General features: G+C 42.9%; 2 protein-coding genes across 5 annotated transcripts; both read left to right on the top strand.

The window, feature by feature from the left end:
- Positions 1-17: 17 nt before the first annotated feature.
- On the top strand, positions 18-8857 carry ccnp (cyclin P). Of its 2 annotated transcripts, none has more exons than XM_034097920.2 (9): positions 18-223; positions 1310-1432; positions 1755-1830; positions 2051-2217; positions 2389-2487; positions 2866-3021; positions 6625-6783; positions 8097-8275; positions 8351-8857. In XM_034097920.2, exons 1-9 carry the CDS (start codon positions 170-172, stop codon positions 8517-8519), a joined length of 1182 nt encoding a protein of 393 aa, XP_033953811.1. In that variant the 5' UTR covers positions 18-169; the 3' UTR covers positions 8520-8857. The 2 variants fall into 2 exon arrangements, with proteins under 2 accessions (XP_033953811.1, XP_033953810.1); XM_034097919.2 differs by having other exon boundaries at positions 2048-2217.
- Positions 8858-9673: 816 nt separating this feature from the next.
- LOC117457442 (CLOCK-interacting pacemaker) lies at positions 9674-15603 on the top strand. Of its 3 annotated transcripts, none has more exons than XM_034097539.2 (5): positions 9674-9721; positions 12041-12223; positions 12402-12449; positions 12810-12985; positions 13692-15603. In XM_034097539.2, the coding sequence occupies exons 2-5, from the start codon at positions 12049-12051 to the stop codon at positions 14691-14693; spliced, it is 1401 nt and encodes a 466-aa protein (XP_033953430.1). In that variant the 5' UTR covers positions 9674-9721; positions 12041-12048; the 3' UTR covers positions 14694-15603. The 3 variants fall into 3 exon arrangements, with proteins under 3 accessions (XP_033953430.1, XP_033953429.1, XP_033953431.1); XM_034097538.2 differs by lacking the exon at positions 9674-9721 and adding an exon at positions 9756-9945; XM_034097540.2 differs by lacking the exons at positions 9674-9721; positions 12402-12449 and adding an exon at positions 9756-9945.
- Positions 15604-20219: the final 4616 nt, after the last annotated feature.

The raw sequence follows: 20219 nt of genomic DNA, 5'->3' as shown, positions 1-20219 counted from the left end.
CCCGTGTACCTGACCCCGGTGGCCCCTCCCCAATCAGCGGGGCTCACCTGTCTTTATCAGCGGCTGTCCGCCTCCGGGCAGCATGACTGCTCTCTGCTCCAGGCCTCCGCCGACCGACACCGTGGATAAGTAGCTGCAGCGGGACGAAACTCGGTCTCCGGCTGTCACCATGGCCCGGACTGGTTTCTGCGACTCTAAGCCCCTGCTGGACTTACACAAGAAGGTGAGGGTCTGCTTAGTGGACTCAAGTCAGCAGTCTCAATCATACTTTGTTAGCAAACAAAAAAAAAGTCCAAACCTAAAAAAATGGTTAAGATGTGTAAAAAGTTCCTTCGTGTTTCTCTGTTTTCAACCATAAAACCATTTAAATATTATGGGGTTTTTAACTTTTCTTTCGAAATAATTGATTGTAGATGTGTTAAAATAAAGGTTTCTCCCTTTTTGTATTTTCACAAATAGAATAAAGGTTTCACAAATCTTAAACTGTGTTATAAAGAATGTTTAGACCCTCTGGGATAATCCAGTCCAGATTTGATGAGTCTAGGTCTAGTGGTTTTAGATCAGGTCCTGGTCTAATGTGGTCAGGATGCGAAAAAAGCACTGAAATCTCCCTTTTTTGTATTTTCACAAATAGAATTAAGGTTTCACAAATCTCAAACTGGGTTGTAAATAATCTTTAGACTCTCTGGGATAATCCAGTCCAAATAAATCGGCTATGCAGCGATTTAAGAGGTTCAAACACGAGGATTGTTCGCTCAGCGCTGTAAATTATATGTCCCTTAACTTTCCCCTTAACTGCCGAATCGGATGCTCTGAATCGGAAGCCAACTTCAGCGTCGTTCAGTTAGGGGTGGGTTCAGAAGAAAGCTCATTTAATAAACCTTGCTCCTTATTAATTCCTTTTTTATTTCCAAAAGTAACTGACACTTTATTAGTTCAAGTTTTGTAAACTATCAGACTTTTATTTATTTGATGTTCTTTGCCTTCAGTTTCTCAAACTCTAACACACAGGCCAGCTCCATGTTTCTGTTGTCAGGATAGTAATTGAATTCACCTGCCATGATCCCAGGTGTCAATGAGCTGCTGATTAGATGGGTGGAGTGTGACCTTGGGATGGCTTGAAGTTAAACACTATTTGCACACATTAATTTTGTGACATTGTTGTCTGCTAAAAAAATGATTTTAATAAAAAGAATGAACTGCAGCCACCTACAGTCTCCATCAAGTATTTTTTGGCCTCAGTTGTGGTAATAAAATGGGTAAATCCTGATTACATCTGCAGCAGTGAGACTTTCTGTTGTCCCTACAGGCGGATGAGAGGCGAGCCCCCCTCAGATCATGGTATGCCTGTGGGACAATAGATCGCTGGCAGCCTGTAGAAGTAGAGGAGTTCAGGATGGTTCCAGTCAAAATGGAGCCAGATCGCAGATGGGTACGCCTTCTTTCCTGCTCGTAATCTTCACCCAAAACATACCAGTGTCTTATCTTAGCTTGAGCTAGTATAAACTCCTTTTCCAGCAAATAAATATAGATGATTTGTTAGAGGGATGTCCAGATGTGAAGGACCTGCCCTTTGTTGTAATGGAAAGGTTTGTAGTGTTGATCTCCAAATATGAAATGTTTCATTCACTGTAAACTTATTTCAGCAACTCAGCTAAGATTGTCAAGTTTTTTGTTTTGTTTTTTTCTCTCTGCTATGATCCTAACAATCCCACTTCCAAGTGCATGTGTGTAAAGGAGTTGTCTGTTTGCAGGAGAGGAGGTTATCGGCACAAACAAACGAAAGCATCATCATGGGGTTAAATGAAGACCGTTTAACAGACACAGCTGGTAATGTCATCAATATAACAATTATTTCCACTCTAAAGTCTCAAATGGATGCACTTAATATGAGGATTAACTTGGTTTCTGCATCAGAATGACAGTAGTTGTTAAATGAGGGATTTTGGTGCACAGATGGTTACTTTATCACATTGTAGAAAATGAGTGAAAAAGTATTTACTTGCCTAATGTTACTCCTACTTGTCCTTGTTTCCATCCTGTGTAGCAGATGGGTGTGTGGAGGAGAGTATGCTTCTTTACCCTCAGCTGCAGGGTTTTCACAGCCTACAGGCACTGGTGCCCAGCTTGCTGCGCCATGAAGTGGAGACGGCACTGGAGAAGCTTGATCTCATATGGGACAGGACATTTGCCTGGGATATGTTCTTGGACATGATGGTGAGACATAAATCATCCACTGGCTTTCTTTTATGTTTTAAAATGTTCTAGGAAAGGTTTTCTATGCAGACCTCGCCACTAAATGTTTACAAGATTGGCATAAAATCATACCACACAATATCTGGTTAAATATTCAGTGTGTGCCTCCTGTTTTCTGTTTTCACCCTGCAGAGAACTCAAGCAATAAACACTCTTCCCAACTCCGATCTGCCCCGGCATTTTACTGACGCCACTCGCTCTGTTCTGGTAGACTGGCTCATTCAAGTGCATGTAAGTCTCGCTGTAGATGAAGGCTATCTTTTTCCTCGAAACAAAGCAAGACTGTATTTGTCTTAGGTGTGGGGTACTTGTATGGACAGCGTAAAACGATTTAACAAATGGTTGTATAACATATTAACATAAAGTGAATGGTAGGTACGGCACTGATGGACTAATCCAACAGAAACCAGTGTATTTGTATAATGGTACCCTGTCACAAATGAAATCACTACAATGTGGAATTCCCCAGGGCAGCTGTCTTGGACCTCTCTACTTGCCCATATTTACAAAACATGTGTATTAAGAAATGTAACAAATTGAAACCAGACTTATTTATTTTATTTGTATTTTACCTCAATACCTGTATTACCTGTATCTTATGGTTTACAGGAGATGATGCATTTTCAAGAGGAGACCCTCTATCTGGCCATAAACCTCCTCAACCGCTCCTTGCGTGTGATCAAAGTGACCACAGTCAACCTGCAGCTCCTCGGCATGGTTTGCGTTTTCCTCGCTGCAAAGAAGGAAGAGTGTCTCCTCCCTGAGGTAAGCTGGCTCAGCCCACCCTAATTTAATATGGTATTTGTTTTACTTTATACACAAGCTTGTAGTTTTAAAGGTCCCATGACATGCTTTTCCGGTTTTTACGCATCCCCCACAAACCCTCAAAGTACACCCTGTAGCGAGTAAAACTCTAACACAGACAATACCTGTCTATGCTGTCCCAGAACGCCTCGTTGGAGTTTTTTCTTTTTACATTTTTTTTCTTCCTGGTCATAATGACGTAACACACACTCACTCAGCCTTATCTTTTCTCAGCCCCGGTACACCGGAGCTTCGCCGGCACACACACTCACTTCGCTCCATTCGCAGCATTCTCATATCTTTTTCATTACTGGTGTCATTTTCTGGTTGCTAACAAACGCCATTGTAACACATAATCACTGATATTCCGCTGTAATGGTGGTGGACTCATCAGAACAGAGTGGGCGAGCTGACCAGAGCACAGTGGGAGAGGGGTCAGGAGCTCCAACAAGCCGTTTAGAACAGAGTAAATACACATACTATACAGAGATGCTGTATGAGAAACCAATGTGATTTTGGAACATTGAACAATGTAAATCTATTCTAGTAGACCTCAACGAGGAGGCGTTTAAGAGCGGCAATAAGGCACGTTTTAGAGAGTCGAAGTACATCTTTAGCAAGGCGGTGAGAGATGCTAAACGACAATACTCTGAGAAACACCAGCTCTCGGCAAGCGACTCTGCCTCTGTCTGGCGTGGTCTAGATCACAAACTACAAGCCAAAAGCCTCACACTCCATGACCAACGCTTTGCAAACGATCTGAATCAGTTATACTGTAGATTTGAAGACAAAGAGTTCAATCCTGACACCATCCCCCATGAAACCTCCCAACAGCTTCAGGCCCCGGCCACACGAGGACGAAAACGGTCGTTTGCGTTACTGTTTAGTGTCATATAGACCGTTCGGCCAATACGAGGACGACCGAATATGGCACTAAACGACTGCGGAAACGATAACGGGTCCCAAGGTGGATAGAACGGCATACGCAACGCTCTGGGGGGTCAAACGGCTCCGTGTGTACGCCCTATACGATCGTTTTCTGATAATGATGAGGCAATAGCCCCGCCTCTCCCCACCTCTGCTGCTCACCCCCGCGTCAAAGTAAACTGCCCACTGAATTCAGATTATTTATCTTTCTCTCGATATGGACCTAAACGTGAGTGAAGTCTAATCTGACAGGACGGAGACACCTCTCAAACTACCTACACTAGTTATAAATATGTTTATTTTTACTGTCGGCCGGCTCACTCATTACTGGATCAGCTGCTGCATGAAACAGACACTGACGCTGTCTGAAGAGAGGGAGGAAAAAGAGAGGCTCTGTGTATTTTATTATTATATTATATAGATTCGTTATTCATTTGTTTTAAAGCTCAATAAATAACAAAGAAGACCTTTGACCGGCACTTTTATAATTTTGTCCGGAAGATTTAAACTTTAATACACGTTGACTGGCGAAAAACTCTGCCCGCTTCCCTCGGCCCCCACCGCGGAGAATAAACAGAAGGGCAACCATGACAACCATGCTTCTTCGCTGCTTTTGTGGAGGAAGTTACAGCGCCACGTACAGGCTCCTTCATATGTACTGCAGCTTCTCCAGCGGTTGGCGCTAAATGGAGCTGTCTCGTGTGGACAGACACTATCCGGTGAATATTGCGTGTGGATGGAAACTTTTTTGCATTTGCGTTATTCCTATGTTCTTCCGTTTTCGTCCTCATGTGGCCGGGGCCTCAGTCTCGCACCTCCACGTCCCCCTCCCCTTCAGTGTCCCACTCTCCCACACCACTGACCTCCCCGACACATCAAATTATCTCAACAATGAAAGGGATGGAAACAGACTTTTTAGAAAACTCAATAGCAGAAAAGCGGCTGGCCTTGATAATGTCTCCCCCTCCACCCTGAAGCTCTGATCAGCGGTCTCCGGTGTTTACAGACATCTTCAACACCTCACTGGAGACATGCCACGTTCCAGCATGCTTCAAAACCTCCACCATCATCCCGGTTCCCAAGAAAACAAGGATCACAGGATTAAATGACTACAGACCCGTCGCCCTGACCTCTGTGGTTATGAAGTCCTTTGAGCGCCTTGTCCTGTCCCACCTAAAATCCATCACAGACCCCCTCCTAGACCCCCTGCAGTTCGCCTACAGAGCCAACAGGTCTGTGGACAACGCTGTCAACAAGGCCCTTCACTTCCTCCTCCAGCACCTGGACACAGCAGGAACCTACGCCAGGATCCTGTTTGTGGACTTCAGCTCCGCCTTCAACACCATCATCCCGAAACACGTCTCTGACCCCTGGACCATCAGCACCGGTTCCCCTTAAGGCTGCGTTCCTTCCCCTCTGCTCTTCTCCCTGTACACCAACGGCTGCACCTCCAGTCACCAGTCCGCCAAGCTCCTGAAGTTCACAGACGACACCACCCTCATCGCACTCATCTCTGGTGGGGACGAGTCTGCCTACAGGTGGGAGATGGACCATCTGGTGACCTGGTGTGGGGAAAACCACCTGGAGCTCAATGCTCTCAAGGCAGTGGAGATGGTTGTGGACTTCAGGAAGAACGCAGCCCCACCCGCCCCGATCACTCTGTGTGACTCCCCAGTAACTGCTGTGGAGTCTTTCCTCTTCCTGGGCACCATCATCGCCCAGGACCTCAAACGGAAGCAGAACATCTGCTCCCTCGTCAAAAAAACCAGCAGAGGATGTTCTTCCTGAGGCAGCTGAAGAAATGTAACCTGCCAAAGACAATGATGGTGAACTTCTACACCTCCATCCTCACCTCCTCCATCACCATCTGGTACGCCACAGCCACGGATAAGGGCAGGCTGCAGCGTGTCATCCGCTCTGCAGAGAAGGTGATCGGCTGCAATCTGCCATCCCTCCACGACCTGCACGCCTCCAGGACCCTGAGGCGGGCAGGGAAGATAGTGGCCGACCCCTCCCACCCTGGACACGAACTGTTCACCCCCCTCCCCTCTGGCAGGAGGCTGCGCTCCATCAGGACCAAAACCTCTCGCCACCAGAACAGTTTCTTCCCCTCCGCTACCGGCCTCTTAAGCAAGGCCCGGCCCCCCACTGACACTTTACCTCTGCCACAACGTAGACTCTATATGCATTACATTAATGCACACAATGTTCAAATATATATTTGATATTCACATATTTCTTATTTTATATTCTATAATTCAGTGCATTGTATTTCGCTGTAAATTACTGCTTTATTTTATTGCTATCTAACTATATTTTATTAGTGTCCTTAAAGATTTTGTGTTTTATATTAGATTGGTTGTTTTATATTTTATGTATGCACCATGACATCAAGTCAAATTCCTCGTATGTGTGAACCTACCTGGCAATAAACCCGTTTCTGATTCTGAACAATGGAATTATGATCAGTAGAAATGGCCATGCCATGGGACCTTTAATGCGCGAAGAGGGACAATTGAGATATAAATCAAACAGTTTTTTAAAGGTAATCGACAACAGTTTTTCCAATTTCCTAATCACTCTAGTCATTCTTGTTTTTACCTTAAATGAATGTGAAACATTTTTCCCTTTTTCCAGGTATCAGGACTCTGCTACTTGATGGACCACACCTACACGAAGCATCAGCTGCTGCGAATGGAACGTAAAGTCCTCTTGGCGCTCAAGTTTGATTTGTCCTACTGTCCTCCTCTACATTTCCTCCATCTCCTCGCCTCCATTGCTCGCTGCAGTGCTAAGGTAGGTCCCTCCTGGTCCTCTTTTCTGTCAAATCAAATAAAGTTTTATTTATATAGCACATTTATAAATGATTGTTGGTCGAGCCAAAGTGCTGTACATATAATAAAAATAGCCTACAGTAGAGACACTTTACAGCAAATACAACAGCACAGATAGTTCAGAATATCAGTATGATAAAAAATGACACCCTCTATCCTTAGACCCTCACATCGTACAAGGAAAAACTTCCGGAGAAAACCCCACAGTTTAAGGGGAAAAAATGGGAGAAACCTCAGGGAGAGCAACAGAGGAGGGATCCCTCTCCCAGGACGGACAGACGTGCAATAGATGCTGTGTGTAAATCGAAGAGATAATACATTTCACAGCATATAGACCGAATGTTAGGAAATGCATGTGTCTGTAATAAGAAGATGAATCCACGAGGATGTCAACTACAATCCTGTGGGAGCCTTCAGGGAGGCAGCAAGACGAGACCCAGGCAGGACCGCAGAGACGGGTTTAGCCACGACCCGAAGTCCACGACTTAATCCAGAACTCAGGATAGAGGATCCAGGACCACGGCAAGAAGATCAGCCTCGACTCCGGATCCCGGCGTAGATATAGACACAAAACAAGAGAAAATTTGACTGGGTTTATCGGAACAAGAGAATACACAGACACACGCAGACAGACAGACAGACGGAAGAACAAGCACTCCCTTAGAATAGGTTGAGGGCAAAGGGTAGCAAGTAAGAAACATGGGTGGAGAGGCACACTCGGGGAACAAGGTCCCCACTGGAGCCTTAGTTGGAAATTGATGAGAGATAGTGAGGTACGCTGTGTCTATGAATCGTAACACTCCCCGGCCTGTCTAAGCCACTCTACAAACCGTTTCCCTCTAATAAAACCTCGTGAGGTTAGAGAGGGAAACGGTCTTGGGTAAAAGTTACTCTTGATAAGAGAAGCCTAGAAGGCCAGAGAGAAAAAGTGAGTTTTAAGTGTTGATTTAAAAACCTCCAGGGTCTGGGCCGACCTCACATGGAGGGGCAAAATGTTCCAGAGCCTGGGGCCCGCTGCTGCGAATGCTCGGTACCCTCTGGTTTTGAGCCTGGTCTTAGGCACGATCAGCAGCAGCTGATCAGCCGACCTTAAGGCTCTGCCTGGGGTGTAGTGATGGAGGAGTTCGGCCGCATAGGCCGGAGCCAGCCCATTTAGGGCTTTGAAAACAAATAAAAGGATTTTAAAATCTATCCTGAACCGAACTGGAAGCCAGTCAATGTATTTCCTATTACTGTAAGTAGAGATCTGAACAGAAGTGTTGTCTGTGCCAACAGGTGGTGTGGATGGCTCGCTATCTCCTGGAGCTGTCTCTCCTGGAGAGCCAGTGTGTGGTGTTTCTGCCCTTGCAGTTGGCAGGATCTGTCCTCTGCTTGTCCCGGCAAATTCTGCAGGAACCCCTGACACCAGAAGGAGAGGCTGCTTGGTGTCTAGCCTCCAGTGTGCATGTCGGCAGGTGTGTTTTTGACTGATAAGATGCATTTATCTCATCCACAGTGCCCTAAGAGACTATTCTTTTGTTTTTTCTCAGTGAGACGGCCCTGCTGAGGATCATGCACACTCTGGCCGGTGCCGCAGCCAAGGCCCACACTCGAGAGACCTGCGCTACTTTTATTAAATTCTCCTCCCCAGAAACCATGTATGTCAGCCTGCACCCTGGCCTTAAAAACATTGCTGCTCTGCTGGGTGTATGCACCTGACATGTTATACTCAGTAACTTTGATGCTAGACCAGTATCACTTGTCTAGTGTGCTCCAAAAATCTGAGCATGGCTCTCAACTATTTGCTGTGGATCCCGAAGACTTGCCATGGGAAAGGATGAGGAAGAAGTTTGAAAGATTTAAAAAGAACATTGTTTGACCAAAGATTGTATGCACTTTAGTATGTATGTATGTATGTGACACCTGTTTTATGATCTTATCTTGCAGCCAATCTTGAAAAATATTTGAATTGTATTGATATGTCCTTGTCTTGTGGGCTGTCTATCATGTTATTTTTGAACTTTTTAATGTAAAAATAAAGTGTCCGCTGCAACTGTTTGAGTTTCAGCTGTTTTTGTTTTTGCACAAACTTATGCGATTTCTACATGACAGCAGAGCCCCCCTCTGGCTGCATGGCGGTATTGTTCACATTGGCCATTCCTGCTCATGTGCAATCATGCCCACATGCTGACTGGCTTAACCCTCCTATTGTCTTTGTTCCCCCCCCTTACTTTGGTGTTCGCGGTCAAATTTGACCGGTCCTGTTTTAACAGCTATTACATTAACGCAAAAACCATTAATCATCACCACATTTCTTTAACACCCTTTCAAACTGTACATATTGTATCAGACTACTGCTATACATGAAAAACTGCAGTAAATATACAAAGAATAGACACGGAACATGTATTGCGTGTGCCAGGTGTGATCCATGTGGGGGGATTGGGCACATAAGAGCGAGAAATGTGTCATTGTTCTGTGTGTTTGTGTGTGCCAGGTGTGATTCACATGGGGGGATTGGGCACATAAGGGGGGGGGACACATCCAGAGTGTGTATTTTATATCCAGGGTTTTATTTGATCCGGATGGTTACTAATTCCTTTTCTTTATGGCGATCATTTTTAGCCCGGGAACACCATGGGTGTGGCAAAGTTGACTAAATCATCTAAAATTCAATGAAAATGGTGATCAGCAATTGTATATGTTCAAATGTCTTCTGTGAACGATATCATAAAGCCTTAATGCAATCGAATCTAAAACAAAAGTTGTTTGTTTTATTGCACACTGGCTCGCTGCTGCATGTACCCTGAACTGTGATTGGCTTAAGCGGTTGTCTCATCGACCAATGGGCGTTAAGCTAGCAGGGCGATCATTTGTATTGTGTCTGGTAGGAGGTCCATCAGATTGTGGGTTTAAATGAGGTAACTTGAAACACAATCACCCCCCCGTGTTTTATTGTGTCATCGGCGGGGAACTTTTTAACTGTCTTTTGGCCGCATACAAGGTCGAATAACATTACACTTCGATATACCTATTTTCTTTACTCCTTATTTACCATTTCGTGGCAAACGACATTGTCAAGCCAGCTAGAATTAGCCTGCCTGATTTCTAAACAAAAGCGGACACTTTTTGGATAAACGTTCAGGTATGTAGGCCTACAGACTGAGGATTTTATGTTATGGTATGAATTATGCAGAACATTGACACTTATTATACGAATTGTCTTCCTAATGAGTGCAATTCATTCAGAAGAAAAGGGGATATCCATTTTATTTTAAAAGCTAACTATTTAATGTGCCTTGTGTTCTGACTAACTTGACGGATATATATCCTTAGTCCCTAAGTGTTATCTCACAGCATGTTTGACAAAGAGCGGAAACTGATCGTTTCTATACTGTAACTCTTGCATAACATTTGAAACATGACAGTGCAGGTTAGCGATGCTCGGTACCCAGTCAGCGGGGAAAGCGACCAAATGTGGAAATGATTTAATAGTTTACATTTGAAGGTACGTTTCCCACTGCAGACAGAACATGTAAAGCATGCTTTGAAAGGACTTATCTCTCCCTATCCGAGCTCCGACTCTTATAACTTTTTGTTTTGTTTTGCACTCTTTAATGCCGCTTTATTCCGAGCAACCTCTTTATTTATTGTGTTTTTAAGAGAGAATTGGACACGAAGTTCGGTGTTACATAGTCTGTGGTGTTACATAATAGGGGGAATGTAGAGGAAGGAGGAGGGGCGGGCGCTGTTTCAGCTCAGTGTTGCCTTCACTGCCTCCGAAAATACGAGAAGCACTGGTGACTGTACACAAATGGCCAGGAGAAAAAGTCTTATACCGCGGACATGTCTAATGAAAATGCCTCATGCAGAGCTTTACATGTTGTTGCTGCAGTGTTGATTTGATAGCAGACCCACAATGTAACATTTAGTGGCTGCATTGTTGATTTTTGTATCCTTACAGACGAAGGGAATCTGGTGTCATTCAGAGTCAATTATACAAGACCTGTGTTCTATCTGATAATTTCCCTAACTGACTTGTGCTTCTGTAATTTTAATTTGCACCATCAAATACATGATGATATCCAACTCATATAGAGGACACAGGAAGACACCAAAAGTGATTTATTTGGCTTGAACCATGTGTCGATAGGAGTATTAAGTCATGTTCTTTAACACCCATAAACCCAAACTAATAGTGATCAACAAATCAGTTAAAACTGGTTATCTTTTAAATGTGTTGGTTTATTTTGAGGCCCCTCCTCCGATATTATTTTGTTTCTATTCTCAGGGCTTTTATTAAGGCCATACGCAGAGATGCATGTGGTACACATAGCCTATGGATTTCATTTTGGTTGCTGAGCCTTTGAGATTGACAGACGTCATACAAATGCGTGAGAGAAGAAATGGTTACGTTAAAGTTCAAGTCCAGCCTGAACGAGCTCATGCATTCATATTAAAGCATGAATTTACTGTGCTCCAGGTCTCTGCCTTGTATTTTGTCAATGAATGCACTTTTTTCGCTAAACGTTACAGGCTCTTTTCTCTGTTGACTCGAAAACAACACATGACCCTTGCATTCCATTGGTTCCATGTAAATACACCTGGGGACACCGACACATGTACACACAAGCATGAAAACGGGGCGGGGTGAGGTGTTTATTCATAAGGGTTCATTTGTGTTATGGTTTTTCCTCAAATGTTTCATGAACTTCCCACAGTCTCCAGTTACTTGTCACTTTTAAATTATAAGCTATTACCTTGAGTACTACACATATTGTGTTTCTGTGATTAGTTGTCTCAGTTACACCACCCAAAGGCATCTATTATCCCCTCATGAATCCACACAGGCACCTTCAGATTCATGAGGGGATCAAAGTTGACGAGGTAAAAAGCTGTTGTGCAATTGACTGCACAAACACCCAGCCAATTATTTTACAAATAAAGGGAAGTTGAGCAAGTGATAAGCTATTTATGAACAGCACACTCTTATTGTAAGAAACTGTGATGCAAATAAAGTGAAAAAAGACAGCAACAATGTCTCACTTTGTAAATAATTAATAGCCAATGGAAATGTTAATTTGATGCCCACTATGCAATGCAGTAGGTGTCAAGCAGTGAACAACCTGGGCACGTCACCAGTCCACCACAGAGCTCTGTCTCATGAGAGGAAAATATATGTCTTTGTTTCTATCTTTAGCTTTGAGCCACGTAATAAATATCCTGTATTCTCTCATTAGGCTCCAGTATGCCGAAGGAAGCGCCTTGCTTGAGCGAGCACAATCCTTCTGCCTCATCCAGCAAGAATGCTAAAAATAAGAGCAACAGTTTGACTCTGATGGCAATGCGTGAAACTAAAGACGTAGACGACTCCAGTGGAACGGGCTCCCGCTGCAGCTCTGAGAAAGACTCTGGCTACTCTGGTGAGTAAATGTGGTGAACAATTTGCAGAGTATCATAGTCTATTTCTTATAACACTGCCATGCATTTGAACAAGTCAGATTAGGTAGTGCTGAGAAATGTAATGGTTCAAAAACATTAAAATACACAATGAATGTGCAGGAAATGTTCTTGGATTTAAAATGTAACCATGACTCGAAGGCAAATGTGCTGGTGAGGACATCCAAATCAGAGGAAGTGTGCAGGAATGTAAGTAATGTTTATTGTAATTCTGTAAATTTGAGGAGACATAAATGAATTGAAGAAAGTTAAAATATACTTAAATTAAGTCATTGTTTTTATTAAATGTGTTTTGTTTGAGGAAGTGGAGAATATGTAAGGATCACTATCATGATGTATTGTCCTTTGATTAGCGTAAGGAGCGGAATTAAATGAATATAAACGAAGCAATTACGCCCCTATTCTCTCCCCTGTTTGTTAACTAAAAGCATATGTTGAATACATTTTAATTAAAAAAATCCAACAACCAACAAATGTTTAACTATCTCTTGGAGCATGTTTTTATTCTTCATAAGTCAGCATATATTTCTTGTTCCTTCTCTTCTACAGATGGCTCAGACTGGCAGCAGACAGATGTGGAGGACCAGCGTAGCGAGCAGGCCAACACTTCACAAACAGGTCAAACCAAAGACCTCCAGCAAGGGAATCCTGGGAGTCCTATGCTGAAAACAGCAGGCCGCGAGCTCCAACCCATCTACATCATCAATAACATGGTGCTGAAAAAGGTAAGACAAGTGTACTTGGCACAGCGTGGGTAGACAGACCTGAAGGATGGAATGTGTGAAGGCTGTGCAACGAGAACAGGTTTTAAATAATGTTGCAAATTCAAACTGCTAAATGTCAGAGCGACTCACTGTAAAAGTGTTTCATATCTGCCATAGTGACTTTTTCACTTTTCTGAAAGGGGACATGGAGGCTGTATTCATTATGCATATGCCAAGGAAAAAGTAGATACAAGGGAAGATTTATAATCCCCCTATCTTACAATTTGATCTAAAGCAAGATATCTCTTGAGTGCCCTCTACCTTACACTTGGCGAGTATATTGCTAGGGAACCAATGCAGTGCAATGTCAAATGTAGAAATGCGACACATTCAATATTTATATTAATCAAGCATGTGGTCTGAAGCGAGCCAAGGCTGCAGCTCATTGCAGCAAGATACTGGATATACTAGAGTTACATCCAAATTCTTCTTCACTTCCTTGGACTAATCGCGCAAAAGCAATTTTCTAAAACAGTGCTTGCAGGGGCCAAGCAATAGGCCCAGTCTGATTGGTTGGACACATGCTCAAAACGGCAAAGGCCTTTTTTAAATAGCATTTCTGGAAACTGAAATTGTAACATCAGATTAAACATAATGTAGACATACCCCTCTACCGTCAATATAGTTTTTAATGTATGTCTCGCATTGTTCTTCCTTGTCCCACCAGCCGGACATGATAGAAAAAAAAGTCCAGCTGTCCCGGAGAAATGGAAGCCGGGGAACAGGAAGTTCTGGTTTCGCCCATATGATCCATTCCCAGCATCCTAGATTATTGCCGGCCTCCCGCGAGCTCCACAAGCCTTTGTCCCGGAAGTCCCACATCATAGGGAAGAAAATAAATGACACTTACCTCCCCATTCTCAACTCCTACCCTCGCATTGCCCCACACCCCAGCAAGACACCGCCTGATAAATCTGTATCTAATGATGCATCACAGAATCTGAGTAAGAGGGTGTGCACAAATCACATGAATGAGGAAAAAACGTTGATCAGGAGTCTTCCTGAGCAGCATCTTCATGAGCAACCCAAAGAGGCAGTCCTAACCCATGGGCTGCCATGTCCCTCTTCAACCAGTGCATCCTCCTCCAGTCCAACTACTGTCTCCTCCAGTCCAACTACTGTCTCCTCAAGCCAAGGCGCCCCATCTGGGTCCACTTTGCACCATACGTCGTCCAACCTCACATCCAGAGGACCTCACCAAAACGGCACAATCAGTACCCGCCACCTCAGGTTCCTCAACACGGTACAAATCCTCCGACAGTCAGGTCTGCTGGACATTACGCTGCGCACCAAGGAGCTGCTTCGCCAGAGCAACGCCACGGAGCAGAACATTGCCCAGCTCCGCCAGCACACGGAGTTACTGTGCCGGGCGGCCAGCGACGCCCCCCACAGCCTGAGCAGCACATGGGAACATCTGCATCGAGACATGGCCATGTCCGGGAGCTACCCTAACCTTAAAACCCTTCAAAATGTACAAATCCCGTATCATATAGATTCCAGTCAACCAGTGAGTTTCTCCACAGGTGGCTCCTACGCTGCTGAGGGCTCATCTCACCTTCACTCTACTGTGCCAGACCCAAACTCAGAAAAAGGCAGGGAGATCGAGGGTGATAGAAATGGTCTATCAGAAAATGTCACCTTTACACCTCCTGACAGTTCTACCGGTTAGAAATCCGCCATGCCTTTAATGGAAGAGGGAGTACTCAGGGCTATTTTTGGATATTATGTGTCATTTGAATGGTTAATCCCTAGTTATTTAAACATAGTTTTAAAGGGATTGCACAAGATATCTCTGCACTCTGCAGGTCAATGGGAATCCAACAATGATTTAAGGTTCGTACTACATGTCGAAGTACAGGTTTTGTTGCCGAACGTGCTTCAACAGAAATAAGTGTTTGACATCTTATCCCTTTTTATTTCACTCAAGTGAAACCCGAGGTACCACTTTATATAATCACTGACTTTATACACCCACACTGATGTTTGGATTATCTCTGCTTGTGAGACACTTAAAGAAAAATAAAATGTATTTCCCCTGGAGGCTGAGGAATTTGGCTTAGACACAGGCAATACAATATAAATCAGTTAACAGTGTGTTATTTAGAAAAGGATAACAAATTCGAAGGAAAAAAAGATTAAAAAAAATACAGATTTCAGTATTCTGAGGCTCTGAGCCCCATTTCTTTTCCCCACGGACGGCAAAAAAAGTCCGACATTATACGATTTAAAATAAAATCAATAATCGTGGCTTGATATTGAGTAATAACATGTTTTTATGGACCACACAACTTCCGGTCTTCTCAGACCCGACTGTATCCATTTGCGTCTCATATGCACGCAAAACTCGGACTCAGAACTTAATGGGAATAGTTGGCGTATGATAGGCACGCAAAATCGGAATTTAGCGTATCTATTGCACGCATTTTCCAATGTGTAAAGTCGTGTCATTTGTACGCAGACTGAAGAGAGTGGGTTGATATGACAGACATCACTGCAATCAATTTACATATTTCTCAAGTGGTTTTTACAGTGTGTTTTTCATAATGTTAAGGTATTTAAATAAAGAAATATGAAGAATAGACTTTGTCAGTCAATGAATCATCTCTAATTCAGCCGACTATGGCAGGGGCGGATCTACGGGGGGGAAAGGGGGGGCAGCTGCCCCCCCCCCACTGTAGAGCCTTGCCCCCCCAGCTGCCCCCCTAACTTTTGTTTCCCTAAAACTGTACTAAAACAAACCTACACTATTTCCACAAGCTTCTCAAGCAACGAAACAAGCATTACATTAGTTAAAAGTGAATCATTTTAAATATCATTTTAGGCCCGTTAAAAACGCAGCTACGGCCCTGCATTAAACCGCGGAGCGGCGTTCACACAGATCGCGGCTCACAGAGCTGCAGAGAGGGAGCGAGCTGTCCCAGCACCTATGGATCAGCTTCCCCTGGGAGCTTTTCCCCTTCCACTAGTTTTGTTTTTACTAAGGACGAGAGCTTGAAACTAAATATTAATAAAACGCTGCCGTTTGAATCGATAGCGTTTAACAGATGAGCGCTGTTTGGGGCGTTACGTTACAAAATACTACGCAGACAGCGTTAGCTGGGAGATCGATCACTTTGCTAAACTACGCGGTAGCCTACTGTTAAATCCACGTAAACTACATATCACAGCCACGAGGCCAGATCAATGAAACCAGGATACATCCTTTACCGTAAAAACTGGATCTAAACAGAGAGCCTGTGTGCGTTTGATAAATACTTTCTGATGTTATATTTATGATATGCTACATATTAGCTACCTACATGGCCCTAACGTGTAAAGTTATACAAGCATTTGTACCAGTGCTTTTCACAAGTAGACTCTTGCAGGCCAGAGTATAGGAGTGATTCAACAACAACAAAAAGACATATGAGAAGTGATCAGGACGAACAGAAAGAGGAAAAGGAAAAGAGAGATGAAGAGACCAGGAGGGTCAGAGCAGGAGGAAGAGGAGGAGATGAAGAGACCAGGAGGGTCAGAGCAGGAGGAAGAGGAGGAGATGAAGACATTAGTGAAGAAGAAGAAATATATGTGAGGAATAAAGATGAAGTATCAGAAAGAGGGACTGAGGCAAGGATCAGGAGGCAGATGAAACTCCAGCTGGACCACATGGTATGTTTTTATTCTCCTTACATATTCCATCACAGCAGCTCAATCTAGCAGCTCTTAGTATTGACAAATATTGATTGAAATGTCTTGCTGCACAGGTCACCTTTAGCTCTCTGAAGAGATGGGTGATGTCATTTGTGTACTTCATTATAATTAAGTACTTACAGTATGCAGAATTCTGAGTATTCTCTGAATCGGGTGCCTTTTGGGTCTTTATATCTTTGAAAAATGAAACCAAAATGTTTGGTCATAACATCTGGTAGTGGACTACTTACATGTTCCCACCTCAGGCACAACATATAAATAATTACTTGGAATTTCCTTGAAAAAATGTAACAGGGTTGAAGTTTTTGACAAAAAGTAGACATGAGACCTTGTTTAGCAAAGATATGGCACCACATTGAAGTCAAGGACATTACAAAATTGTAATATTTTGCAAAACTATTGTTTATTTTGTAATAAACAATTATTTACTATTATTAATTCATATAACAGAGTTGAAATGTTGAGTTTGTCAATCTTAATCTGAAAATACAAAAACTGAAATATAGTTAAGAGAAGAAACTGACACTTTTGTGATGTAATTCCCTCAATGCAGATCACACATGGACTGATCCATTATTTTAATAGGAGGGTAAATGGTATGGCATGACGGGGTTGAAACAAACTGAGGGACAATATTGCAATTTCATAGATAATTCAAGTATTTTTTCAGAATTTCTTTTTGATCAGTTAAAGTTGACAAGCATATGATTATATTAGCAGCAACATTTTGGGATAATTGGCCATTTTGATTTGTTTAATATTAAATGAATATGTAATGCTAAAGGCCCTGTCACACTGTCCCGAAATTGACACCCGATGGACACACGATAAAGGAAATGTTCAAATTCGGCTGTGATCGTAGCAACATCGGGCCATTCGTGAGGGCATCTAAGCCATCGTATGACCGCCGGTGGAGTTTCTCAGGCTCCGGCAGCAACTTCGTGAGCGGCAACTTCGTAAGGCACTCGTGAGGGCATCTTGTCAAATCGTGTCATCTTCGTGTTATCGGTGCATTCACATTCACTCTGATCGGGGCGAATGCCCGATGGCACCGAGGATAACAAGATGCCCTCACGATGGCCTTACGAAGGGCAAAATTGACACACGAATTCAACACGAAAATGAACCTTCGCAAGGTCCTTCGGCAATTTTTTGGCATGCCAAAGATTTTGCCTCCGCTCACGAAGTTGCTGCCGGAGCCTGAGAAACTCCGCCGGCGGTCATACGAAGGCTTAAGATGCCCTCACGAACGGCCCGATGTTGCTACGATCACAGCCGAATTTGAACATTTCCTTTATCGTGTGTCCATCTGGTTGTTTTATTGCACAACAAAATCATGTAAATATATTATGTAAATAACCCAATTTGTGTTCTGTGAAACTAAAAAGGATATAATATATTATTTTGAAGGACAGTTGACAGGAAATTGTTGTTGTTATGGAAACAACATTACGGAGAAAACGTAATATTTTCTACATATAAAGACGGATAAAGTAAAGAACAAAGTCTGAAGATATCAGTACAGTATCATAGTACTGTAACATAATTGTTTTTGGTACTTTCATTGCAGTTGTATGTCTTAAATGTAATGTAAATGTTGCCTTCGTGTGTGGTTCGGGGCCATCTTCGTGCGAAATTCACAATTCCATATTCGTGTGTCCATCGGGTGTCAATTTCGGGACAGTGTGATAGGGCCTTTAGTGAGGACATGCAAATATGTCTGTCTAAGACAACCAATGTTTTTTAAACAAAATATATATATATAGTTTTACATTGTAATGCAAAACAACCTGTTCCATTAATGTATTGTTTTAAAATACATTTTGTAGTTTCCTTTCATTTAAAATTATTGAAGTAAGCTTGGGGGACTCAAAGGGCACCCGATTGTTTGTCTGAACACCTTGTTTCTCTTGTGCATTAAGAACACTTGTGTTCGGGCATGAATTGACAATAAATAGGTTATATACAGTATAAAATACCACGTACTGTCCGCCCTCCCATGCCACCCTGGCATGACCTCTTGCCCCCCCTTTGCCCCCCCTTTGCCCCCCCATGTAAAATGTTCTAGAACCGCCACTGGACTATCGTAATATTGGTCTCCATTAGTTCATGTAACTTTTTCCATGGAAATAGTCTCCCGGGTTATGACGCGTATGTTAGAGACACGCATGTGCTTCACTGTCTCCTGAACACCTTGAAAATAGTTTCCATTGAGCTCCATGGTTACAGAGAAAACGTTCTGTTCACTGTGATTAATCATTTTTAAATAAAGGATGCTTTTTTTTGTTGTCATGGAAAGTAAAGAGTGTGTCCGTCGATGTCTTTAAAATATTTATACGATGACCTCTTGAAAGAAACGCTTTTTGCACATAAAACTGCCAGTTATTTAGGACATGCTGATAGAGTATGTGTGATTTTAGTTTGTATTAAAATCGGAAGGGAAGTGGATTGTGATGAACTTGCATAATTATAATTTTTTCCGGCAAAGTGTATCTTTAGAAATTGCATTTGTTAATGTTTAAAAACAGTTTGCTTAATAAGTATCTCATTAACACATATTTTATGTATGTGAAAAACAGTGTCTGTTATGTTTAATTCAGAATTACACCCTTACAGCACTGCTTTGACAACTATTTATAAACACTTTGATAACCATTCAACAACACTTTGATAACCTTTCAACTAGGGGTGCAACAACTAATCGACGACCAAATTAGTTGCCAACTAATTCAGTCGTCGATTCGTTGGTGACGTCATCACGTGTGTTTTACACATCTGTTGCTAAAACTAGCAACAGATATGTTACTAGCTTGAAGAAAAAAATCAAACCTTACCGTTATTTCGATAGAAAGAAACGGCGAGGCAGATTACAATATTAACTGGTGTGTTAATATTGTTCAGTCTTCTTGCAAAGCAAAAAAGTAACCGGCAAGCGCCTGTCGACCGAATGTTAGCTTTGGGTTCAGTCTGTGGACCGTTAAGCTAGCCCGGTTACTGATAATTCGAGATGTTAGTAGTTGTTTTATGTCAAGAATCGATGTTTTGTATTATACAGAGTGCTATGTGTACCATGTTGTTGGTTGGCATAATACATTGGACCTTGAAGCAAGCTAAAAACGTCTCTGTTTCCTTGTCTAATATTTCCCCCAAATTAGGGGTTCAACATTTGGAGGCGCTGCTGGGAGGTGTGTGTAGTGATGGCAGTTTGACACTGAAGCTTCGAACGGAGCTTCAACCCTGGACTTCCTATTCCATAAAAGCAGTGCTTCGAAGCTTGCTTCAAATCACGTGACATATGACGTCCGAAGCAGCAACTGCTTCAAATCACATGACATGTGACGTCCGAACCAGCAAGTGCTTCATTTCCTGAATGAATCAACTCACTGGTTCGCCGTCCAATCAGGTGATTCAATGCACTGCCTCGTCTCTATTCTGACAGGTGACAGGTTGAAACAGTTTCAAATTTGAGCGCTTCAACACTTTATAACCGCTCTAAACAATGCGC

This window comes from Pseudochaenichthys georgianus, chromosome 13, assembly GCF_902827115.2.
Source record: "Pseudochaenichthys georgianus chromosome 13, fPseGeo1.2, whole genome shotgun sequence".
Taxonomy (NCBI): Eukaryota; Metazoa; Chordata; class Actinopteri; order Perciformes; family Channichthyidae; genus Pseudochaenichthys; species Pseudochaenichthys georgianus.
Note: the sequence above shows the minus strand (reverse complement) of the source record. Positions and strands in the feature narration are given on the sequence as shown.

Bases quoted from the DNA above. Each gene is read 5' to 3' on its own strand.
- ccnp (XM_034097919.2), top strand. From the start codon at position 170: ATGGCCCGGACTGGTTTCTGCGACTCTAAGCCCCTGCTGGACTTACAC. The intron at 224-1,309 runs GTGAGGGTCTGC...TTGTCCCTACAG, and splicing joins TGCTGGACTTACACAAGAAG to GCGGATGAGAGGCGAGCCCC. The intron at 1,831-2,047 runs GTAATGTCATCA...CATCCTGTGTAG, and splicing joins CCGTTTAACAGACACAGCTG to CAGATGGGTGTGTGGAGGAG.
- LOC117457442 (XM_034097539.2), top strand. From the start codon at position 12,049: ATGCCGAAGGAAGCGCCTTGCTTGAGCGAGCACAATCCTTCTGCCTCA. The intron at 12,450-12,809 runs GTAAGTAATGTT...TCTCTTCTACAG, and splicing joins CAGAGGAAGTGTGCAGGAAT to ATGGCTCAGACTGGCAGCAG. The intron at 12,986-13,691 runs GTAAGACAAGTG...TTGTCCCACCAG, and splicing joins ATAACATGGTGCTGAAAAAG to CCGGACATGATAGAAAAAAA.